Raw genomic sequence first — 15,432 nt, 5'->3', positions numbered from 1 at the left:
ATAAACTAGCCAATAGAATGTGTGCGCAAAAATGCAGTTTTCCGTGATGTAAAGTTCTGCAAGATTTACAAAATGTGATACGATACAGAAATGTTACAACGATGTGCACATGACAACACACACTACCAAAGTTCGTACGCAAATTGAATTAATGAAATCGGCGATCGAGAAATATCGCGATATCGGCCAGGACTACCTATTCCGTGCTCTGGGCTTTGAGACGCTCGGACCGTCCGGACCGGAAACTGTCCGAGCAATAACGGAATTCAGACAGAAAATACGTCAGGAAACCGGCGAAAAACGAGCCACGGAATATCTTTGCCAACGGATCAGTATCGAAATACAGCGAGGAAATGCGGCATCGATCATGGGGACGGCGCCGATGGGAGCGAATTTAGACCAAATGTTCTCTGTGATTAGGCCGCCGCTGTCGATTGATGCTTAATGAGTGTTTCCGAAGCTTTTTTTAAAAGTACTCGTGTTGTAATACTGACTTAATATTACCTATTACAGAAAAAGATTTGTAATCAGCGATATCTCCGCTAATTTATGATCCAACACATCCTCTTACCACAATAATTGTGGTAAAAAAAAACAGAAAAAGCTATCTCATAGAAATTAGTATCAGTTCTTGGCTATATTTGTGACAAAACTTAAAAGCGCTTAGCAAAATATAAATGTAAAATGGCGTAGTTTGGCTCACCAGATTCGGTTTTTTTAATTTTCTCATTCTGCGAATTTTAAAAGCCATCATAAATCAAAATTTGCTGATTACGTGATCGACAGTTCTTAATTAATAAATTGGCGGAAATTACGACAAAAAAATCGGAAATCAAAATTCGAAGGTTAATGTAGTCAAGTGTACGTTTAACCCAAAGTCTTGCTATAGACCGATCTTCTCAAAATTCTGCACGTAAGCGCACGCAGTTAAACAAACTCTAATAAAACGCATCATGCACAAACACAAGTTTACCAATAAAGCTCATAAACATAGTCGCCTTTCAAGTTTCAAATGACCGCTATGCATATACCGGCGTAACATCGTTAGCTTTTATTTCACAATTCTGTCTAATTTACTAGCATTCCAGCGTGCAGGTCAGCGTAACAACGTGGGTACGTTAAAATCCCCTGTACCTGTGCTACAAAACAAAACTTACCGGCGGAAACAAAAAATACACAGATAAGCAAACGTAACTACACGGAAAGAGCAGCGCAGCACATCGATTATAATTTTATGTTTTTCTAGTCGGTGTTTGACAACACCACAGCTAAATTATGTAGCGAATGAATGAATGATTTTATGCGAACTTCCCAGACGTTGTTATTACATGCCGTTTAGTAACTCTGAATAACATACTCCATATAAATCTATAGAGGCTTTTAAATCACTGAGAATAATAATGCTGAAATCAGCGGTTCTTGCTGGTTGAAATGAAAATCGGTGCTAAGACCTGCACGTAACTGTAAACTTTTGAAGACATTGCAGAAATACAAGTGCTGTTATCATTCCATGTTAGGCTCGCACAGACACGTCACCGGTGTCCCGATGCACATCCCGCGTCCGTTATGGCGCTGGCGACATTGGGTCCCATGAGCGGAATTGCGGTCTGGGAAATGATGCATGCGTCACCATACGAAAACAACTGTGCCGCAAACGACAGGCACACGATCCTGCGATGCAGGAGCGGGTTGACTCGCCAGTTCTTATGACTTGCTGAAACTGTATCTACAGTGACTCACGTGTATCCACGGCTCCCTTCGGCGTCTGGGCAAAGGCGAGACTGCCCGCGATGCAGCTGGCCACACAGATTGCCACGACGAGAAGGCGACTCATTCTCCCACGATTGGACAGGAAAGACATACGAATGATACGATGTTGCAACAGGGAACAACGTCCACAGATTAAGGAATTCACAGTTAACTCAAAAAACGTTTTATTGTTTTTAGTAGCTGATACAATTGTCTGTTCAACGAATCTAACCAGTTCACGGTGCGGCAAGCGGTCTGCGAGAAACAAACTAAAAGCAGAGCCCGCCATTTTGTTCAGCCTCCCGATATGTAACTACCGATATATACTGGTTCTGCCTGTGAACCGCTCTTCTACTGAAAGGCTGCGGCTATACAATCAGACCATACGAGTATGCATTTAGACCAGTCCGAGCGACTTACCCGCTCCTGTGTCTTTTGAAAGGGAGCGGGGAGGACACCGACGACCAGTACCTACCGAATAAAAACAGCGATTTGGCCAGGGATGCCGAGCGTTGCAGAAGACAGTCTGCACTTGCAGAGACCAGACTGGATCTCACTCAGACCGTTTGCCAATTTTATCGCGTGTGGAGTGCAAACCAATGCTTATCTGCAGCGGTCTGAGAGAAATCGCAAAAACTACCTCTAACTCTAAGTAATACTGCATCCGATAATTATCAGTTCCGGAGCGTTCCATTGGAGAAATCCTCAGCCCAGCAAGTGGATTATGATTGTTAAAGCAGTGAACCTGTCGGCATTGTTTCTGTAACATCATTCGTATTAAATACGAATGACGATGACCCATTCTCCCACGATTGAACAGAAAATTTTTCTGTTCAATCGTGGGAGAATGAGTCATCTTCTCGTGTCAGCTGCCGTGGTTGTCTGCTTGGCCGGTTGCATCCCGGACAGCCTTGTCTCAGAATCCACGCTGAGGTCCTTCTGGACACAGGCAACTTGCTTCCAAGGGACTCAGCGTGCATGGATTCAAGTGAGCTACCGTACTGTTTTGGCGTGTCAGGTGAACTGGATGTCTCGCGGTCCTGGCGGTCCTCCCGTGTTTATTATGGGCCTTGAAAAACACGGATAATGGTCCGCACCCGCTTTTTCCCTCTTTCAACTTTTTTACCGAAAACAATCCCCTGCTCGGGGCGGGAAAATCGAGTGCCAGAGTGGGCCGCCTTCTTTCCAAACAACTGGCACAAATTCCCGATGAGCATGTTAGTTTTACGACCTTAATGAAAATTGCCATGATTTTTAACCATTTTTATGAAAGCTTTGCAGATTTTTGCACGTTAGCTTCGCGCGAAAATGCAGCATTCGTATTTCCACGACACGCTGTCGATCTTCATCGCCGAGCTGCCGCGACCCTCGTCATCCATGCCGTACTCAAAGCGCCCATAGAATCCCCACCAAGATCTGGCCGCATCTGCGATTGGGTGGAATCGGTGTGGAACAGATTCGGCGACTAGCAAGAAGCGTCCAGTGGACTTGTTGGTCGCCAAGTCCATTCCACCACTCCCTGCTTTCCACATCCACTGCGTCACCGGAAGCCGGTGCCGGCGTGATCATAGATCGCCGCTGAACGCCAACAAACGGACCTTGACCTTTTCCTGACCTATTCACATTCTTTGAAACTCGTTTTCTATATTCTCTTGCGAATCTATTCTTTCCGTGATTCGCTTGAGAAACAACATTCAGACGGAAAACCAAGATCTTGGTTCTCCATCGGAATTTTTGTTTCGACACCATCTGTTTTCCACCTCCCAGCTCCTACCCTGGCACCCGAATCTCTCCAAATACATAATGGTGAAGTCTGTAAACCAGTCCGAGTGCGCTTTTCAGCTGTGCGTTTGTGTTCCACTACGCAAGTGTCTGTATGATGAACAGCAGATCAAATCAGATTTAAAAAAAAGAAATCTGTTTGCGAAATCCTTACACCAGCTACCACATCCATCAACCGGCCAATTTCTCCTAAATTTGCGTTTCATTTTCCTTCCTTTTACTTTCAATGTAAAACAGTGCAGCTAGGAGACCTGTGTTAAAAGCGAAACACAGATCTATGCTAGAAAGGAAACTGCACTGGATTTTATTGGACACACATTAGGAAACGGATCCAACATGAAAGGAGCGCATTAGGAGTACTTCTGTTATACTGTTATCTTCTATACTATGAAGTACTTGTATATCTGTTATACTGTTATCTTTTATACATAAGAAAACATAGGAAAGCTATGAAAGTAACGGGATACAATTATAGGATTTACGAAAGAATACCCTCATTAAAAATACTCGCAATGCGTGCAGAATAGTAAACGAGATTTGCCTGCGTTGATACTCACAATTTTCTGGGGTGTTTAGAGTCCTGGCGGAAGTTAGGACCGATGAGACATCACGGGCAAAGTTGCACCAAACAAATACGTTTGGCTGATAATCGTTTGGCTGATTGTGCCGGGCTTTTCTTATGCTTCGTGTGAAGTTCCTAAGGGTAGGTTTCAAGTATCATATAAGAAAAGTTAAGAATCCCAAAACCAAGTTGGGCGGTCCAAGTTAGGTTTTTTTGTAGCCGAGGAACGGCAGTTGGCCTAAACGGCTCTTATCCAACGCAACGGTTGAGCAGACTTCACAAACCGGTTTGTTATAAGCCAAAACGTACACTAACGCGTGCAATAAAAAACTCATATCGTTATTCCAATTTTAATTATCACGGTTGCAGCCAGACACCACTGCTGCAAATTGTGTCAAACGCGGATAATTATAAGAGACGAATGACTTTACCTGTGTAGCTCACCGGAAGCGGAAGTCGACTCGACTAGCTGAACGGCAGCATCGGCCGGCGGTTACGTGATTAACCGCGGTAGTCATTTTTTTAGTTAACACTTGGCGCTTGGTGCAATTCTGCAGTTCTGAAATTCCATTTTGCTGCTGTTCAAGCATTCGCATCTTTAGATGTTTCTTTGCTATCGAGGCAAATTAGTTAATACAGCAATCATTGCCGTTGTTTGTGTGAGAATCGGTAGTATCAGTATGTATACCGTAGCGTATGATATGGACTCGTATCGTAGCACTTTAATGTGTATCGCACCTGAGCAGAGAACTGACTGAATGTCATGGGAACTTCAAGAACCGTAACCAGAGAACAGGAGAAGCATAGAAAGTTGCTAAGACGAAGGACAAAGAACAGAAAATTAATATAGAGGGTACAAAAAGGGCAAGAAACACGCGAATCTAGATACACCACAGTTTGTGCCGTCGTTGTCGTGCCTGAGGACACCGTTGGATTGTGGAGCGAAGACCGTTTCGTACCTTGCAAATGATCCGATGTAACAGCGACCCAAACCGTATTCCGCGGGCATGACAGCATTCCGCTGAATTAATTCCACTCACAACTATGGAGTACCCGGAGATTTATGGCGTGCGCAAAGGTACAGATAACTGGAGTGTATTAGATGCTTTCTTAGCGCCGAGCATCGTGTTTATTATGTAGGGACAATTACTTGCTAGTAGTGAATTTTTTGTCGAGGAATAAATCCCACAGTACGCACAGCTGCTTGGCCGTGCTCTTCATAGTACTTGCAGCAGAACAGTCAGAACTTATGGTTACGGCGTTAGTCCGAATACTACATAAAATTATAGTGAGTATACAAAGTTAAACAAAATATTCACGGTTCTTAGACTAGAGCTGTATCAGTTGAGCTCTTGAAATCGCAACGTAGTGGATAGTCAGAGAGAGGAACGATCTGTCGCAGTTGTAATGAAAACGCGTACAGTGGAACCTCTCGACCCTGAACACTCTCGGTACGGAGTTTCGTGTATAGAAGTATTGTTTATCGATGTAATTTCCCGCAGAACCATGGCCTTGTCGTACATCGAAGCCAGAGACGGAGCAGCAGCACCTGCGTTCGGCGGGCGGAACAAGACCGAGAAATACCGCAACATCACCCAGGTTTACTGGTTCTCGCCGCGGGGCTTCGAGACTTACGGAGCAATTGGACCAGAAGCCATCACCAGCAGCCATCCGGCTGATTGACGGGCTAGGAAAGAGGATCCGGCAGCAATCAGGCGAACCAGAACACTAGAGCTCTTGCGTCAACGGATCAGCATAATCTAGCACGAACCACCATTTTTGCTTCCTGCTGACCATAGACAAACGATGGTCAGTCGCTCGCGTTGGAGATTTGGTAACGAATATGGTCATTCGCGTGTTTTTTTTTATCCGCATGTTTCGCTTAAATGTCATGCTCAAACAAATGCAAATGCTTTCAGTAAAACTGGAAATCCAGTAGAGTGCTGCAGTTCCAGCAATTATCGTCCTTATCAAATTAACTGCTGGCATTTTGGTACATCTTGAACCAGCGTCCAGTCAATTCGGCCACTTAAGAACAACGCGTGGTCCTTTTGCATTGGTAGACTTCGAAGAAAACCGACAGTTTTGATCTGAAGTTGTATGTGTCGCGTTCCGCGCACCAGATGCTTCTTCGGGAAGCGTCGATATTACAGTATGCACGCAACGTCTGCCGGACGTCTTAGACGTCCGGACGGTTACAATCGTGTAACTTTTAATTAATTTTTCTGTTTTATTTAATGGTTTTTCGTTGGGTCGCAGGTATCGATTTCTGCTTGGATGTGTCAGTTCGATTAAATATGTCAATTCGTGGTTGGATGTGTCAATCCGATTAGAGCGTTTGACATCCAGTTGAAGCGTTTAATATCCAACTGAAGCGCTTCAGTTGGATTTTAATCGCTTTGATGGCCATTGAGCGCTACAGCGTCATTATCCGCCACCCGACGGACAGCCGGAAACACATCACATCCAGCGCTTGTCGTCCCATTACAGGCACTGTTAATGGTAAACAGATATGTTAATTTGTTAATGTCACTGTGAATTTGCATGCAGAATGCGGATCGATACGTAAAGTAATTGCTACTCTAACTGTAAGTGCAGACTGTGCACCTGCATGTAGATGATTTCTTAATTATACATAAAATTACAGCTTCTGCACTGGAGTACTTTAAAATGAAGCGGAGCGGAGCAGCAGTATCGAATGTAGTGTACCCTCGATAATGTGGATCAGCATAATCCTCCGCCCGCGCGGTGCCATGCGCGGCGCACATCACCGGCCAGCAGCGAGCACAAGATGGCCCCGCAGGCCGACCGACTTCCCGTTAGTGCCGGCTTCTTGTTGCATGTTGGCCCGCAATACTTATCGGGGCCAGGTAGTCCGGTGTGCCGCAGAAGTAGAATTCGTCAAACCAATTTGCACAGTCATATAAAACAGCATTCAAAATAGTTTATTAGTAACAAGCTACTGTCATTCTACAGGATCACTGGTCTGCAGCTGCTATGTTGGCGACAGTGCAGAACATTTTCCTGCCGGTCCAGAGCATTTTCTCGGTGACCTCTGCCAGTACCGGGCATGTGAAATTGTTCAGCCGGACAATCATCCGGCCAAAGCCTCCAAAATCTCCGTTGTCTCTAACGGTCTGCACAGTGCTTTCCGCATATTTGGGCCATTAAAACGGACGCGTATGCCTACTCCGTCGGTCGGTTGTTGCTCGCGGCTCCAGGACATAAAGGTCATGACGGCGGTATCAGTGCTGGTGCGTGGCCGATCCGGTCAGCTCGTGCCAGCAGCCGATGGGTCTTTCAGCTGGTCACTGATCTTCATCCAGTAGGTACGTTTTGCCCTTCTGGATGCCTGCGGGATTAATTGATGGCTTCCGTTTGGCTACTGTTGCTTGTTCTAAAGAGCTGGAAGAGTTATTTTTATTTATTCTAGCTAGCTGATATTTTGAGTGCTTGCACAAGCGCGTTGATAGAGAATTATAATTAGGATCAACAATGGCAGCGATAAAAAGAATTAGGGAAGAGTAGCCTTAATAGCTAATTGCTGATGGGACGGCTGCAAGCGCTGAGATGATCGTGGAAATTCCATCCAACGGTGGTGGCGGTGTGCTGATTTCCTCCGCATGTCACTATTTGCGATTTTTCGGTTTCACCATTTCCTGATTTTGCAGTTACGTGTTTTATCACTTCATTTCATATTTGCCTGTTTTACTTCGCATTCCACGGTGTCTTTAGGAATCTTTTATTATGGCAGTTATACAGAAATTGAATAACTTTTAATAAATTTCGGAATCGGATACAAACTCAGTATCAAAAACAAAAATTATTAATAGTTACTTATATGATGGTTCACCGTTCACCGAACGCGCTGAAAAGCGTTAATCTGCCAATAGCAGAGAACCGAGCTTTGTTCACATTTGAGAAACCGTTACGACTTTGACTGATCATTCGATAAACTGCTGCTTTTTTATAAGCGCATCTATTACAATTATCATAATATTATCATCGGCAAATTAATATCCTCCAAAAAATCGGCAAATTAATAAGTTCCAGAACTTTAGACCCGTAAATAATACCCCAGGTCAAAAAACTGAGACCCGTAGATAATGTCCTAGTTCCACAAATTCAGACCCCCCGGATAAAATAACCGATCACGTTGGATCCGGATACTACTCGTACGTATAGCACAGTTACATCACAAGCGAGAACACAGATGTGGCGGTGCTAAACTGAAGTCTTCGGTGTAACATGATGGCGGCATCAGAAACCCTCTCAGGGACCGTGTTCGAAGTGTAAATGAATTATTTCTTTCAAAACGAGCCACGTTGAAGGTGTAAAATGCTCGGTTTTCGATGTTATTTCGCTTATTTTACGGTATCTGCGTTCACATGCATCTGGATTTATGCTGCTGAAACTGAAACAAGTAAGAAGAGTAGATCTAATACTCTTACATACCGTATGAATTTTGTGCGCATTAGCTGTATGCACTGCAGATTTGTAACAGGTAAATTTTAAAACGAGATATCCTTTCCTTTGAATTTTGGGCATCCTGAAGTTACCGCTAGTAAAATGTGCAACCGGACGTTTCGTCGGGGTGCAAATTCTAAGCTGCTAAGATTGCAGTACGTGCTATGGAGTTTTCGCTCGAAATGCAGTCCGGGTGGGATTTGGGAAGCGGATAAAAAATATTAATTTCGAAAAGAATCGAATTGAATATCTATACAAGATGTTACACAGCATCGCTTCGGAATATTCAACGCAAAAGCTTTAACGCCTTGCGACAAGAATGATGTTTTATATGTCTGACCCAAATTTAGTTGACCCTTGATAATAAATCGCTTCATACTTCCCAATAACTTTATAAGCCAATATGAGATGTGAATGCAAACCCATACGCTACATCAACTCAATGCTATAATAATCGCGTAAGCCTTTATCTTTGTTTAGTCCGTCAGCTCAACGCACTGATCCGAACTGCCGTGACTATGTATCATTCGATATGTTTCATTCGGCCATGACAAATTAGGTTCTAAAGACAAAAACGAAGTTTTGCAAAAAGAAAACGCTTAAAAACTTTAATATAAAAAATCTCTGGGAACAGCTAAGAACCCATAAAAATAAATAAAATAACTTAAAAGAAAGAAAGCAAGATTGTGCGACTGTGGGTTCAAAAGTCTGATTTTGGGAACGAGCATGACCCCCGCACTGGTGCATTTTGTTTTCGCTAAACTACCAGTAAGTGCCTTCCCGTTTGCCTTCCCGTTTGCCTTCCCGATTGCCCCGATTGGGAGGGCGCGATTGCCTTTCTTGCAGAGATGCCTGCGATTTAGGGCAACTGTGCTACGCTTTCGTTTTCATTGGATAAGGCAAGGTGGTGTTCGAGAAAAGCAGACATTAGCGTTATCTGCAAACTCTGGTACTGTACCAGTATAATGCAGAATTGTATGCTTCGTCCATAAAACCTATACTTTACCCGCAGGCTGCGGTGATGGGTTTTAATTTTTGCACTAGGTTACGATTTGTCCATTGCGTTAATCATTTCGCGCAATTTGCGCGGGGTCTGCGAGTCGTTAATAAATTAGCACCAAAATCTTAACAATGACGTCTCAATTAGGGATACTTAATGCGTAAACCTTCTTGCTGCAGAGAAACTGGAGCCCGAAGGACACTCAGAATGTGCCAAAGGCGAACAACCGTTGCCCAAGTTCTCCTCTGAACCAATGACGAACGCCGAATGTGAGTTGTATTCATCAATAAAATGTTGGCCATTGTTGGTTCCCTTCAACAAATGCGTAATCCTCGATGATATCGATTTTGACGTAAAATGCACCGCTGAGAAGATGTCGATGGAGCTAAAGCGGACCGCAACCATCATGGCTAATCTCCCCTTGCGACCTTCCGGGATCGAGGTGTTTGACGCGGTGACGGTGATGCCCACCGATATCAAGCCCATCCGCAAGCAGATCCTCGTATACTATCTGCGCGAATGTATGAGCCCTCGATCAACCGGCAAACTTAATGATCTGCGTCTTAGCAACCTGTTGCAGTACAGCTTGTATAACTGCTCAAATTTGCTCATACGAAAGCATGATTTTCAGCATTCCTGCAGTCTGAAAGTAATCACGTTCGGTAATTCAACAATCGTAACGCTGCAAGAAAACACATTCACCAATTTGCCGGCGCTGCGTCTACTCTCGCTGGATTATGTAAGTAATGCGGAAAACAATGTCGTTTTCAGTAAGGAATGGAGTGATTATCTGTACCGGCTGCATTGTGACTGCGACTGGGTGTGGTTTCGAAAATGGTGGAATAATAACAATACTGCGATAATCAAGAGGGCCGATTTCATTAACGTCGGGGAACTGTTTAGTGTGTATAGCGAATATACCGAGAAATTTATGAGTGAATGGTATGTGCAGAAAAATCTCTATTTACCGGTGGACTGTGCTGCGAATCCACATCCAACTGAACTGGACTCTATCAACTTCAATCAGACTGAATTCTCAATTCACGAAAGCTTCTGCTGAATGTGCTGCAGTTTTATTACCCCCAGTGTTAGTATAACAACTTGTATTACAGGAATTTGGCACCATACTGCCTAAAATCAGTGTCGTTTTTTTGTTGTTAGCAAATAAGGAGATCTGTATTTGTGCAATGATAATCATGGATGCATTAACAGTTTGTGTTAACCAGGAAGATCTGAACTGGAGCATCGGCAGACAGGCGCACAGCCTTTATTAGGGTTGAAAGCGGAAATTAACTGTCATGGCTGATCTCGAAAGCTCAGCAGGATTGCTCTAATGTACATATGTAGCCGACTATCGCCCTGCGGACGTCTGAGCCTTTAGTTTGATTACAAAGTCCGACACCTAAACAAGGACAGCCGTAAATTAGCCCCGTGGTTGTGGTATTCCGTGGTTCACGCGTGACTGGCACACTTGGGCGAAATTTTTGTCTCGTTCCACACAAACGCGGTAACCTTTTAGCCAAAACGATGGCCTGAAGATTCGGCATGGGAACACTTGTTACAGGCTGATCCGCTATCTTTTATTAACTACTACCACTGTGACTAACGCGTTACCGAGCTTACAATTTTACTAAAAAAAAGCAGACAGATGAACGCTATTGCGGGAGTGTTAAAACAGCTGTCTGGTATGGAAGCCGCAATTCCAGAAGGAAGAAATAGGCAATCGGTAAGTGCGCTCAGGTTCGCATGTAGTCCGTAACGTCGGCCGACATCCGGTCCTAGTGGTACCATTGCTTCGGTGCTTCGATCGTCTTCTCTCGTCAAAGAAGCTCCCGATTAACCCGGCATGGAGTGACCGGATGATATTGGTTCACACTGCAGACTGCAGCTCTGAGACCCACATCTCCGGAAACTCATTATTGAACTTTATAAAAATTAGCTGGACCAAAAGTCCCGGCTAATAGAGTATTATCATATGAGCGGAGGCGTAATATACCAATGGCCACCAGGAATCGAGAGGTCCTAACTGATAGAAAGACCCGACTGGTCCTAACCGGGCCAGCTTCCGAAATACTCTGGTGAACGGGAAATCACGGATCACACGGAATGGGCGGTACAGTTATCACTTACCGAGACACAAGTGCCACGATAGTCACGGCGGCCAGAGCTGCCCAGGACTTGCCCGAATACATCGGGCAATCGAACCACAAGCCCAAGGAGAAGGCCCGATGACGGCCCTACCGCTAATTTTTGTCGCCCGGCTTGGCCACCATCACAACCATTACACCCTGTTTTGTGCTTGCCCGAACAACAATATCCCGCCCTGACTCCGGAAGGCAGTAGCCCGGTCAAGTGCCCTCATGAGGGATGCCGTCGGCGGATCCGACTTCAGGACTTCCTAATGAATGCAGAGCGCTGGAAGAGGGAATACCAGTACCATCCGAACGAGGAAATGGACTTTAATGAGGAATCAACACTCTCGGAATGGTGTCGATAGAATCGGTGTCGGACATCCGGGTGCATCTGACCTTCGATGCCCTAGGGTAAGCCCTCACACCGGTACGACTTGTGGCTCGGCTCAGAATTATCCCTCCTACGACGAGAAGCCCGCCGCGCAAAATCAGAAAAGCCCGGGCAAGATATTTCGGATACACAGGTACCCAAGAGGCTTCCTCCTCAAAACCGACGAAGCGATGCGACCAGGAAAACGATGACGACTCGGAAGGGCCCCACTATGGCGGTGGATTCCCGTTCATCGAAGTCTTGAAATAAAAAAGACCAGTAGCTCGGTTAGGCTTGCCGTGACACCTGTTGAGGTTGAGAGAACACGACGTCGTCTCCTAAAGAGATGTAGACGATTTCCCCCGGACAAGTCAAGCAAAGACTGACAGAAATGTGCGGTTGAACACCCGATGTGATACCGACCACTAGCTAGTTCCGCGGTGGAAGACAAAACGACCAACGCGTGGACGCAGTCCGAAACACTTTTTTTTGTTTCTGATGGTCTGTCTCCAATAGGGATGTGGTTTTAATAATAATATCAGAAACTTATAGACCGTTAACCCAGCTGCGCTACACCCGGAAGGAAGGGAACACCACCGCATAGTGCGATCTAACAACGGAATGGTACCACAACATCGCCGGGGGTAGTCGCAAGAAAAGCGGCTTGCTAGTGGCGAGCTGCGCAAAACCAAAACCGCGTCCGATCACTTCGGCCGCGTTACATTTCGGCCGCATGCGATCACTTCGGCCAACGTTCATTTCGACCGAGGCTCACTTCGGCCAGCACTCATTTCGGCCACCGCTCATTTCGGCAACAAGGCATTTGGCCATCTTCAGTTTCCCAGGTTTTCCTAGTTTTCACGATGTTGCTTCGGTTTTTTCAGGTTTCTTAGGTTCTCATATTCCTGGGATTTTTAGGTTTTTTAGGTTATTTTCTTAGGTTTCTTAGAGTTCTTAGGTTTTCTTATGGTTTCTTAGGTTTTTTAAGATATTTTCTTAGGTTTCTTAGGTTTTCTTTTGTTTTCTTATTTTTTCTTCGGTTATTTTCTTAGGTTTCTTAGGTTTTCTTATGGTTTATTAGAGAATTTGGGCAAAATGCGGCAGTAGCAATACCAATGACTGTAGCAATAGCCGTCCCGTGGTCCGTCTACGAGACGGCTATGGCTATAGCCATTTGTATTGCTACTGCCGCACCTTGCCCAAATTGTCTATTTAGTTATGTTAGGTTTTATTAGGTTATTCTAAGTTGTTCTTCGGTTTCGTAGGTTTTCTTAGGTCATTCGAAAGGTTATGGCATCATCGAAACGTTGTAGCATGGAAATTGGAAAGTAACATTTTCTTGCCCAAAAAAGAACAAAAAAAGCGTAGGCCGAAATAAACTGCGGCCGAAGTACTTCGGCCGTTTTCATTTCGGCCATGCTCATTTCGGCCAATTTTTTTCGGCCGCCGTTCATTCCGGCCGCCGATCGGTAGGCGCGGAAAACGATGATCTCCCGACCAGGTGGCCCCATAGGTCCTATTCCTTACCTAGAGAGGATGGTTTATGGCTTTTGTGGACTGCGACGGTGCTTCTCCATCAGCCTTACCGGACGAACCCCGGCCGGACCCAGCTATGAATGTTCAGGTCAACCATTACCAGATGATCCCGGTCAGAAGTGAGTTTTGCACCCGTTACTTACCCGACCCTCGGTGACTGAACCGGTATTATCGGGTATCCCGAGAACCGATGCCTCGGACTCGGATAACCGGACACCCAGTGGAGTCGAGCCCTCGTGTACGGAAGTCTTCCAGTCGCAATAAGCACCAGGCCTAAAACCCAGGACCAAAGACTTTGCGATTAATTTTCTAATCTCGTAATGATGCGCACATTTAGATCTTTAGCAGATCTGTTCTGTTAACCTGCCCATCGGGAAGTGTGATGTTTTAACTTTTAACTAGGAAGACAGTTTTTCGCCTTCGCCATTACGGGTGTTTGCCGACAGAAGGGTCACCAACAGAAGCCGGCACAAGTCCAACAAGAAACCCGACTGAACTTCAGATTTCTCCAGTGATTTTGTACTGCCACCACGGAGGAGAACGGGTCCGGAGAGACCCACACTGGACACCCCCCGGCGCACCCACCGACTCAAATAGTGTCGGGCGCGGAACAGGCACTGGGACGGAAAGAGGCCGATGTCCTTCGCAGGAGCTCGCACTCCCACCCAGTGGCATGTTGGGCCCGTCGCTGTGGCAGCATACGAGAGTGTTAGCCAGCGACAGTCCTGATTCCGGTGTGCTGACTCGCACACGGAGTCGCACTCGCTGTCGTACGCCGTATCGGCCTCGACCCCGGCTCGGCTACGCCTTGCCGCACCTACGGCTTTACGTCCCGCCCAGTCAGCGTTCGTATCGCTCGTGTTGGATTAGCCCAGTGCCGCAGAAAGGCTCTTTCTCTGTTCGGCTCGATCGGCCGCTCATTCAGTTCTAGCAATAAATGTTTTAGCCAAGGGAGTTTTTTATATAGAAAATCTTGCACGTTAGGTCGCTTGCACTAAGGGCAGTTATGATCTTCTGTACTAGTTTATAGTAAACAAGCAGAATTTTCCCGAGCGCACTGACCGGCAGAAGAATCGGCTTAAGTACTACACAGCGCAACGTGTAATGGTGCGCCCCACTAGGTTGTCGTTAGTGATTATTGGTAGGTAGTGTTTAGTCGGACCGGCCCGCGCAGCCCGAACCGAGCAAATGGGCCGGGCCGTCGTTTCTAGGGGCCGCCTTGCAGCTAATAGCATTTCATTCCCGGATGTCATTTGCAAACGGCTACAGAGAGTATATCAACAGAAAGATAGGCCGGTATTCGCCTACAAAACGTTTATGCTGCAAAAATTAATAAAAAAAAACTCTGAATTTCAGTCAATCCCAGTGGAAATTTTCGTTTTCTTCTTCCACATTTAATGTCCACGGCTGGCCACGGCCCGGGCCGGGGCCGCGGCTCGGCTCGGCCCTCCCAGAAGCCCCGGGCCGTTCGGGTCGGCCCAGCACTAGTTGTAATACTTTAACAGCTATATTAGAGTAAGACTTTATTTCATAAAATACAGGTACGATACACTGAACACAGATCAAAAACAGTTAATCACAGTAACCAAATCTCATTTAACGCTATCGCTCCCTCCATTGTTCCGAGTACGGAAGCTGCGTTACCTCGCTGAATCTCCTGCGACAGCCGTTGACAAAGAAACTCATGGGAGTTGTAATTGGTTCAAGTTCATTCATCCGTTCAGCTCGATGCTGCATAAGCAGCGGTCCGCTGCATGCATCCGAATTCGCCACTGAGTCTGATAGGTTCTCTGCTTGGGCCCTGCTCTGATCTTGGAATAAAGGATCTTTGTTT

The 15,432-nt window shown here is 45.7% G+C and overlaps 1 protein-coding gene and 1 long non-coding RNA gene across 2 annotated transcripts; both read left to right on the top strand.

Annotated features, from left to right (window-relative positions):
- Positions 1 to 4,697: 4,697 nt before the first annotated feature.
- LOC129585697 (uncharacterized) lies at positions 4,698 to 7,772 on the top strand. The gene is made up of 5 exons (XR_008690057.1): positions 4,698 to 5,171; positions 5,596 to 5,927; positions 6,013 to 6,595; positions 6,741 to 6,911; positions 7,070 to 7,772. It is a non-coding gene; the product is annotated as an uncharacterized LOC129585697 (long non-coding RNA).
- A 546-nt stretch (positions 7,773 to 8,318) lies between these two features.
- LOC129585564 (uncharacterized) lies at positions 8,319 to 10,796 on the top strand. Its single transcript, XM_055478325.1, has 2 exons — positions 8,319 to 8,516; positions 9,740 to 10,796. Exons 1-2 carry the CDS (start codon positions 8,432 to 8,434, stop codon positions 10,618 to 10,620), a joined length of 966 nt encoding a protein of 321 aa, XP_055334300.1. The 5' UTR covers positions 8,319 to 8,431; the 3' UTR covers positions 10,621 to 10,796.
- Positions 10,797 to 15,432: the final 4,636 nt, after the last annotated feature.

Source organism: Paramacrobiotus metropolitanus, unplaced genomic scaffold, assembly GCF_019649055.1.
Source record: "Paramacrobiotus metropolitanus isolate TYO unplaced genomic scaffold, Prichtersi_v1.0 Parri_scaffold0000001, whole genome shotgun sequence".
Lineage (NCBI taxonomy): Eukaryota > Metazoa > Tardigrada > Eutardigrada > Parachela > Macrobiotidae > Paramacrobiotus > Paramacrobiotus metropolitanus.
The sequence above is the reverse complement of the archived record's forward strand: the minus strand, read 5'-3'. Positions and strand labels throughout refer to the sequence as shown.